This window comes from Hemitrygon akajei, chromosome 8 (genome assembly GCF_048418815.1).
Source record: "Hemitrygon akajei chromosome 8, sHemAka1.3, whole genome shotgun sequence".
Taxonomy (NCBI): domain Eukaryota; kingdom Metazoa; phylum Chordata; class Chondrichthyes; order Myliobatiformes; family Dasyatidae; genus Hemitrygon; species Hemitrygon akajei.
In genome coordinates, this window is record NC_133131.1 from 46764687 (window position 1) to 46774830 (window position 10144).

Consider the following 10144-nt stretch of genomic DNA (forward strand, 5'->3'; position numbering starts at 1 on the left):
ATGATTACCACAAGGTACAGATTGTACCTATACAGTTTTGCAAGAATCTTATATCCTTATTTAGCAATGTGTCAGCATATGTTTTGTAAGCTTAGATCTTAGCACAGTCTAACCTTAACCCTTTCTCTTCTTACAATCTGGGTGATGAGGGGGAGATAAACAGATGGAGAAGGGAAGAGTGTTAACGGGGACGCTGAGATGTGCCTCTGAGTAGAGTCCATTCCGTGATCCAGTGCCATTGAAATTCGGATGGCGATCCGGATTCGATAGAATCCATTCCATATCCAGGTTCCGTTAGATACCGGTTCATGTTTGCGATCCAGTGTGCCGGGATTTACAAACTGCTGGCCCTGGTCCGCATGCGCATTCGGGCTGACGACTGGTAGCCATGGCGGAGCACGGAGCCCATCTGACAGCTGGACTGTCGGCAACCTCCGGCCGACTGTCCATCTTCGAAGTAGTGGCTCAAGATACGTTGATGTCGGCCGTTAGACCAGCGGTACATCACTTGTGCAAGGTAAGATACCAGGGCGTCAGGCTGACCCCCGTGCCCCGGCCGGAACAGAAACCGGATCCTCGACAAAGCAGTTCGCAGTTACAGGAACGGGGGTAGCGGAGAACAGAGGTTGAGACGGGGGGACGGAGGGAATGGGGGAAAGCAGGGGTAGGGATTGGTGGAGGGAGGGAATGGGAAACAGTAGGGATTGGTGGAGGGAGGGAATGGGAAACAGTAGGGATTGGTGGAGGGAGGGAATGGGAAACAGTAGGGATAAGTGGAAGGAGGGAATGGGGAAAGCAGAGGTTGGGATAGAGGGAGGGAGGGAATGAGACAGTAAATTGGGAAGTGAGGATGCGGTGAGAGTTGTGGGAGCTGACGGGCAGATGGAGTGGATGGAAGCTAGGGGAAGGATGCAGATTGATAAGAGCAAAGTGGTTATGAGAGGAAAAGAAGTGGATGGAGGATACTAAGGGAGAGGGGAAGATGAAGGGAATGTAGGAAAAGGCAGGAGGCAGGCAGAGGAGAGTGCTTGATGGGGAGAGGAATGGTCTCGTTGAGGTCAGGTCAGTGAAAAGTCTAGGTGAAGTAAAGAATGCTGTAGGACTGAGTGGGAGGCCTGTGTGAACATGATTGTGAGACAGAGTGGGGGATGTCTTTGTGAGGGTTGAGAAGAGGGTTAGGAGAAGTGTGGGTTGGATGGCAAAATATTGAGGTTGGAGTAATGCAAGAACAAGGACCCTATTTGAATAAATATAAAGCGTATTTAAATCCTTTTAATTACTTCATTTATGTCAGTTTCTCTACATTTTGAAACTAAATATGTTCTGATTGTCCTCAGCAAGAGGAATGAATATTTAGCAGTGAGCTGAAAAGCTTCTTTGCAGTAGCTTGGAATTTTTACTCCAGAACACAAAAGTCTATTTATAAGTGAATTCGTACCCCAAACAATTGAAAGATTAGGATTTGGTGGAATTTAGGATTCACACCTGAACTTTTGAATAGAAGACTGGGCTTGAGGGGTTATATGATCCCATTTTTAATCCAGTGTTACTTGTTGTGATGCACTCAAAAACAGCATTTTATTACAGAAATGAGAAGATGGTAACTTGCAAGGTAGGAATTGCTCTTGGCTGCCAATCAATCGCTCCACAACAAAAGAAATGGGTCATGGATAACTTAAATGGTCAAGTAACATTTGAGCCAAAAATGAGTGTTTGTGGGGTGGGGGGGGAGGGGCTCTTGTATGGCAATGTAGCAGTTAGCATGCACTATTATAGCTCAGGGCATCAGAGTTCGGAGTTCAATCCCAGCATCCTCTGTAAGGAATCTCCATATATCCTTCCCGTGCAATGTGTGGGTTTTCTCCAGGTCCCCTGGTTTCCTCCAAGGTCGAAAGATTTACTGAGTAGGTTAATTGGTCATTGTAAATTGTCCTGTGTTTGGGTTAGAGTTAAATTGGAGTTGTGGGGTTTGCTGGGCTGTACAGCTCAAAGGGCTGGAAGGGCCTGTTCTGTGCTGTATCTCTAAATAGAATAAAGAACAGTTTTAAAGTTGGTTTATTGTTGTCACATGTACTGAGATATATTAAAAAAACCTACCGGTAGTTTTTCAGTAGAGAGGAATTTGATATTGTTGCCTGATTCCTATCAACAAAAGATGAGGCTAAGTGCCTCTATAGGTTTGATCTGTTTCTGATAGTAAATTTTGTGGTTGCAGTTGGGAGACAGGATATGCCATTCATCCTTGTGGCATTGAGTGCATGACATTTATTGAGTATTAAAAATGTTATAAATTAGCAGGTCAAGTGTCATCTGTTGAGAGGGGAATGGAATCATAGTTTTAGGCTGTTGACCAGTCATCAGAATAAGAAAAGTTTAAGAATCTATTTTCAAGGTCTAGAGGAGAGGAAGGAGGTGGAAACGAGTGGAGCGATGCGCAGTGAGAGAGTGTGGTGGCAGCTTCCTAATAATTCTGACTTCTCTCTCTAGTTTCTGACCCTGTTCTAACAATGCCCAGTGTAAGCTTAAGCAACAGAACTCATAAGTTCTGATGAAAGCTCATAAATCAGTTGTGCTAATTCTGTTTTCTTCTCTACAAATGTTGCCTGACCAAATGCTGGAGTAGTTCCAGCATCCGTAGTGCTTTGTTTCTCAAGAGTTTTACCATTGTTTCTCCCTTCCCCTGTTTTCAATTATCTCTTTTCATTTACAACTCCTCCTGACAAATTAATCATGATTACCAAGCCTTCAAATCCATCTTTTCCAACAGGATCATTTGTGTCATTCGTCCTTTCTTCATTTCCATAATCCTGCAGCTATTCTCATTCTTCTAGTCAAGCTTCTCCCTTCTCTGAAAAATAAAACATTTGATTTCCACTTTTTCTCAGTTTTGATGAGAGAGTTGTGAACTGAATCATTATCTCTTTTCACAAATGCTCTTTAATCTGTTTTGTATTTCAATCATTTTTTGTTTTTATTTAATATTTACAATATCTGCATTTTTGGTCACAGATATCAAGCAGCAATAGACACAATGGATGGAAGTGTATACATAAGGAGAGGAATCAGGTGTTATTTCTTCAGAAAATTGAAATTGAGAGGGGTGAACATTTTCTCCAGATATTAATCTTATTGTAGAAGGGCACTGAAGTTAATTCTGACAGGAATTCCATTGCTAGCTCTGCATTCTGGAGGGGAGACAATGAGCACTGTATAAACATGGATGTGAAAGGACAGATCTTTAAGGAGGAGATTAGAATGTTGGGCTTACAGAGGATCAAAAGGAGCTAAAATTACTTTATGAATAATATTGTTGAGATATGTTAGGGTTGGCTGATAGATACGGTAGAGAAAGACTACTACCAGTATATTCTATTAATAAAATATTAAATTGCAGAAGATGGCCCTGTTATGTATTTCCAACTGATGCTTTTCCCACTGCACTGTCCCTTCAGTGAGCCTTAAGTTTTCTGAAAGTTTCTCCTGTGCAATAGCAATTCCATGTGAATGTACTGTAAGTATCCAAGAAAAGAAAGGCCCTATTTCCACCTTTACTTAAAAACCCTCAGCTGATCTCATGGTCATGTAATGTTTTTTCAGGTACTTGTGGAATCCAACCCAGCTCGTTATGGTTTTCTATGGCGATGGTTTGATGAAATCTACTCTCTGTTGGACTTCTTGCTTCAGCGTCACTATTTGTCTCGAGCTAGTGCTTCCTTCTCCGAAAACTTTTATGGTCTGAAAAGAATTCCAATTGGCCGTGGAATGTGCAGACTAGCAAGCCATGGACTCCCACGGGCCCAACATTGGCGGTCTCTGTTAATGATAGTTGCTGTTCCATATATAAAAGTCAAATTAGACAGACTATTTGCCAGGCTGAGAGAGGAAGACGATTATGCTATTCATCTCCCAGAATCTCCTCGGAAGCGCTTATACAAAGCTTTCCTTGCAGCGTATCCCTTTGTGAACTTGGGTTGGGAGGGGTGGTTCCTCATCTATCGACTCTTGTACATCTTTGGAAAAACACACTTCCACTCACCACTTCTGCGAGTGGCTGGTGTCCGCTTGGCAAACCTGACCCGTGCAGATTTGCAGAGTTTTGACCAAAGATCCTCTTCTGTGAACAGATCTCCCATCAGTACAAGGTAAGGAAAAGGTTTTGAAGAACTAAAGTCAGAGGGTTTGCAGTGAAAAAGCAAACAAATGCAGAAGCTGAAAATCTGAAATAAATGCGGAGAATTCTAGAAATACTCAACAGATCAGACTGCATTTGTAGAGAAAGAACCATTGGTACATTGGATTTATGGCCTTGTTACAATTCTGATAAATAGTTATTGACCATTATTAATACTTTATTGCTTCACAAGTGCTGCCTGATCTGCTTAATGCTTCCAGCATTTTATATTTTATATCAGCAATGTAAGTTATAAAGGAGGTTACTGATGTGGAGGACCTTTTGGTTTTCGGAAATCTCTTTTGAGGTGTTTTTTAAGCTTTCAACAAAGTGAAGGACTTAACAAAATACATAGGTCTCTCCAAAGTTTTTACTGCAAAGAATTCAAGTCATAGAATGTGATTAAAAACAAACATCTAGAAGTTAAGGGGAAACGCCTGGTGTTGAATAATGCCAATTAAAAGCAATAATTTGATCCACAAGTGTGATTATATGTAATAATAATAACTTATTTGCAGAGCACTTTTCATACAGAGGAATGTAGTTCAAAGTGCTTTACAATGGGAAAAAGTGCAAACATTAAAAAATAAAAAACAAAAAGATGTTAGTTAAAAGCAAAGTTAAATAAATAGGTTTTGAGCTGTCATTTAAAAGTATCAACTGAATCTACATCCTTTGCAGTGTTGAATTCCACAGTTTAGGAGTGTAGTTTAAAGAAGGCTGGCCTGCCAATTATTTTTTGAGGAAGATTGTTTAAGCTTAAGAGACAAAAGAAGTCCTGAGAGCTTGAGCAGGATTATAAAATGAAAATGATTCCGTGATGTATCTGGTTCCAAACCATTAAGAGCTTTAAAACAATAAGAACTTTAAAGTCAATCCTACTATTGATTTGTGTTAATCTATAGGGGTGATCATGTGTTCAGTCCTTCAGGGCATTATGGACTGGGAAAACAGAACCTCTAAATTTTGTGCACGTATTCTGACCTCTGCTCTTTCTTTCTCTTGTAGTGTGCTTGGAAAGCTGTCCACCTTCTTTGGTAATGCCCTGAGTGGTGCTGCAGTCTCTCTTTCAACTGGTATATCAGTGGGCATCTTCTTCTTGCAGTTTCTTGAATGGTGGTATTCATCTGAAAACCAGGACACAATTAAATCCCTTTCCTCCCTCCCAACTCCTCCCCCACCAGTGCACTTTGATAGGCTGACAAATGATACTTTGCCCAAGATGAAGACCATATGTCCTATATGCAACAAGTCCCGGGTTAATGATACGGCTTTGGCAACCTCTGGGTATGTCTACTGTTACCGATGTATTTACAACTATGTAAAATGCCAGCAGCGATGTCCTGTAACAGGCTATCCTTCTGAACTGCAGCATCTTGTAAAGCTCTACTCTCCAGAAGCATGAAGACAACAGATCCATCCATAAAACCACTGGCTCATTGGATATGTACTCTTTAAGTGCACTGTAGTGGCTATCTGAGTTGTTGGCAACAAACGATCTGCTGGAGGAGTTCAGCAGGACAAGCTGCATCTGAAGGAGGAAAAGAACTGTCAGTGTTGCAGGACAAAATTCTGCATCAGGACTGGGTGAATTATTGTTTGATTTGGTGAACTGTATTGTGCAAGTTCCTGTGGAAGTCTCTGAGGCAAATATCAGTTGTGCCACTGTAATTGTTAATTGCTTAGCTTTTCCCAGCTTGTTCTGTTTTCCCTAAAGTTGTTGACTTCTGTTACTTCCCAGCCAGGTGAGCATTCACTTATGAGCAGGGAGAGCATATTGATCCCCAATATCAAATGCACTAATGCCCACCTCTGTGCAACTTTTTTTAGCAGGTTACAGATGATCATAGAGTCCTACAGCATGGAAACGCATTCTTCCGTCCAGTGAATCTGTGCCAACCATCAGGTGCCCATTTTATACTAATCTTATTTTATTGCCCCCTCTCCCAACATTCCCGTCTGTAAATTCTACCACTCACCCTACACACTAGGGGCAATTTGCTGTGGCAGAGCATTAGGAAGAAGCCTACATCTGGTGCAAGGTCATACAGCCAACACTAGAGAACGGGATCATGCCTGTTTCACCAGAGCTGCAGGGCTACAGCTCTACTAACTCATGATCATTAGACCTGGCTACAAATACCGCTTACAGAAGCCCCTTTAACCTCCCAGGTTGGATTAGCTAAAGCAGCTCGGACCAGAAATCAGACTCCCGAGCTCTGATCTGCTTTCGCAAGAACATGGAGGAGCAGTGGTGATGGGATGCGGTGGCTGGTAGAAGATGAGGTTAATTAACTTAATCTCGTGGCCAGTTAAAGGATATTCTGCACACTAACAGGAGAAAATGAGAACTATTTGTCATACTTCTTCATATTTATATTAAAGTGAGTTTTTGAATAACATCACTGAATTTTTAATAAATGATTTATAATTTAATCAGAAGATCAAGGGAATGTATCAGTTGAGCAAAAAGGTCACATTTTTTCATGGCAGGAAATGCTCCTAAAATGTAAGATTTTGCTTCGCCTGGATTAAATCAAGCTTTACCTATCTACTTTATGTAAGTACAGTACTACCTCATATTTTGAAGTGTTGCCTTCCCAGACATCACTTTAAGTTTAATTTTGGAAATAATTATGCAATAATTTATGTTAGGATAATTGCAAATGTCTGCTATCAGGTTATACATTCATTAGGTTTTGTTAAAATTTAGTGGTTTAATAATATTTTGCAAAGTTGTACATGATTAAAAAAGTAGATTATAAAATAAGCTGATAAAATATGATTAATAAATAAACCAGTAATGTAAAAACAGAATTCAGCTACTCATGACTGCTCTCAGGGCAAGTGTTAAGTTGCCCATGTCTTCTGTTACACTATCACACTCTTTCTCCCCCAATCTGTCATCAGTTGAAATCGAGATGTGGGAGCTGCTGACAGGGAGAATCAGAATTGCTGGTTTGACCTGGCAACGCCTGTCCTTGGGAAGTCGGTGATTTCTTGAAGAAGGTAATGGTGGTTGTTTGTCTTGCCGTCATCTTCCTGTCCTGAAGCATCTGCTGAAAGAAAATGAGACTTCATAATGCAGTTCATTTGATGGCACTGCTGTGATACCAATCCAGATCACTTCTCTGAGAAAGACAGAAACTTGGTCATATAGTGGTTCTCTCAGATGATGGTGTATCTGTTGTAGTGCTTTCTGCTTCTTCATCTCTAAATCATTGAGCTAACTTCTGAAACTGCAAACGATAAGCTCCTGCACATTATGCATATTAAGATTACCATCTGGTCAATATTCATTGTGGAATTTCTTCCTCAAAATCAACAAGCATGTTAATATTTCTAGTCATGATGGTTGTCCATCATATCCAACAATGGTTAGAATAAATAAATCTGAAAAATGAAAAAGTAAAATAATGTCAGAAATATATGTTAATCTAAAACTGATTAATCATCAGTTTTAGAATTATATAATCTGGTAATCTCCTTTTTCAGTGATAAGACAAACCACTGGAGGTTTGGTGGCATACAGCTGGAGATGGCAGCTCAGGTAGTTTTCAAAGTTGACTCCTTACCCCATTATGTCTTACACCATCAGGTCAAATGTGAATCCCATGGCAGGCAGGCACATTCTTCACTATACCAAGTTAATAAAATTGGTTCAAAGGTAAATACAGACAGGTTGTGAGAATAGCACCATGTAGAGCTAAGAAAAAAATAAAATGCCAAACTGTTAGAGGTATAAAGTTCTCTGCTAAACAGTAAAAAAAAACATGCACTCCATAAAGCAAATTACAAGAAAAGACAAGATCAAATTTCTGCAGAACCTCCAGTGGAGGATGGTGATGGACAATTAACAGCTAAATAAAAAACAAACCTCCAAGAATATGACTGAATTATGCAGAATTATATTCAGACATGAGTGCTGAGTCAACGATCCACAATAAAATACCTTGAAACTCTCGCAGTATTACTCAGGCCAATTACATTCACTCCGTGCAATATCAAGTCATAGCAGAAAGCACAGAGGGCAACAAAGCCAGAGAGGCTGGACAAAGGCCCAGATGACTGAAAATTTATGCTCCACAATTAGTTGCACCAACATTCGTGCTCCAAGTTCAGTTAGAACATAGTAATAAACTAATAAACTGTGAAAAAAAATTGCTTGGTTATTTATATTAACAAAAGATGGGCCAAATTATTTCACAATTAGTCTCCTCTCATTGACTGGAAAAGTAATGGAAGATTCTGTGCTGCAGCGTTCTATTACTCTAACTCTATGACTCCATTTTATGTCATACTGCTATCATGCAGATAGATCCCTGATAGTCTCAGTGCTGTCCATTTTGCTCTAGATTTCATAATAGCCTTGATCTAAACATGGTGCTAAGAGGTAAATTCCAGACATGAGATGAGAGTGACAGTCCTTGATAGCAATGCAACTTTTCATAAGTGTTGTGTCAAGGAGACCTCTGCAATCTAGCTTTTATCCAAGTATAGCATCAAGGTTCCCTAGTAAGTCTGTAGTCTATGAACATAAAGAAGAGAATATTCCAATGGTGGGAATCATACCTTATGTAATTGTAGCTGTCAGTGATCAATCTGATGGTCCTATCAGTGGCAGGAACAGGCCTCAGCAACAAGTTTTCCTGCAGGTCAATGATAATTGTTTAAAAGTACAGAAGGGACAAGTAGGGCGGCCATGCTTGGGACTAGGTGTATCAGGCGTCGGCTCTGTGTAAGCTTCCATTGAGGTTCCCTTTTTTTTTCCTCTTACTGTTCCTAGTGTAGTAAATGGCTGTTGTGTGCACTTTATTCCTGATGTTGGAGTCCTAGGAGACCCAGAGTCTCCCAGGGAACTACAGCTGTGTGAAGTGCATCCAGCTGCAGCTCCTTGAAGACTGTGTTAGGGATCTGGAGGAACAGCTGGATGACCTTCGGCTTGTAGGGAGAATGAGGCGATAATTGATCAGCGTTACAAAGAAGTAATCAGCCCAAAGTTGCAGAGGAGAGTAGCTTGATGACTGTCAGGAGAAATGGAAATGTGAATAGACGGTTAGTGCGGAGCGCCCCTGTGGCCATTCCACTCAATAATAAATATACTGCTGTGGATACTGTGGTGGGGGATGTCCTTCCAGGGGCATCCCACAGAGACTGGGTTACTGGCACTCAACACAGTTCCGTGGTGTAGAAGGGAAAGAGGGAGAAGAGGGGAGCGGTGGTGACGGGACTCGATAGTTAGGGGAACAAAAAGGAGATACTGTGGACATGAACAGGACATGGTATATTGCCTCTCAGATGCCAGAGACAGGGATGTCTCGGATCACGTCCACAACATTTTGGAAAGGAAGGGAGAGCAGCCAGATATTGGTATCAATGACAAAGGAAGGTAAAACAAAGAGGTCCTGAAATGAGAATTTAGAGAGCTACATAGAAAACTGAGAAGCAGGACGTCCTGGGTAGTAATTTCTGAAATGCTGCCTGTGCCACGCATCAGCGAGGGTAGAAACAGAGTGATTTGGCAAATTAATGCATGGCTGAGAAGCTGGTGCAGGGGGCAGGGCTTCAGGTTCTTGGATCATAAGTATCTCTTCTGGGGGGAGGCATGACCTGTTCAAAAGTGATGGGTTGCACCTGAACCCAAGGTGAACCAATATTCTTGTGGGCAGGTTTGTTAGAGCTGTTAGAGAGGGTTTAGACTAATTTGGCGGGGAGGTGGGAACCATACTGGAGGGACTCAGGATAGGATGGATGGTAAAAAAGCAAAGATAGCATGCAGTCAGACTGACAGGAAGGGCAGGCAGATGATGGGACATAACTGCAGCCAGCAGGGTGAGTATTAGTGCATTAGGGATGAGAATCAAAAAGGGTTTCAAATGCAGCGCTCAATGTGTTATATTTCACTGCATAGAATATAAGAAATGAGGTGGATGATCTTGTGTACTTTTATAGATTGTTGGGTATGATGTGGCC

The 10144-nt window shown here is 41.2% G+C and overlaps 1 protein-coding gene across 1 annotated transcript; it reads left to right on the top strand.

Moving 5' to 3' along the window:
- The first annotated feature begins 351 nt into the window (after nt 1-351).
- pex12 (peroxisomal biogenesis factor 12) lies at nt 352-6607 on the top strand. The gene is made up of 3 exons (XM_073053797.1): nt 352-517; nt 3598-4142; nt 5180-6607. The coding sequence occupies exons 1-3, from the start codon at nt 389-391 to the stop codon at nt 5574-5576; spliced, it is 1071 nt and encodes a 356-aa protein (XP_072909898.1). The 5' UTR covers nt 352-388; the 3' UTR covers nt 5577-6607.
- Nucleotides 6608-10144: the final 3537 nt, after the last annotated feature.

Coding starts and splice junctions, on each gene's coding strand:
- pex12 (XM_073053797.1), top strand. CDS start 389: ATGGCGGAGCACGGAGCCCATCTGACAGCTGGACTGTCGGCAACCTCC. Junction 518..3,597: donor CGGTACATCACTTGTGCAAG/GTAAGATACCAG, acceptor ATGTTTTTTCAG/GTACTTGTGGAATCCAACCC. Junction 4,143..5,179: donor AGATCTCCCATCAGTACAAG/GTAAGGAAAAGG, acceptor TTTCTCTTGTAG/TGTGCTTGGAAAGCTGTCCA.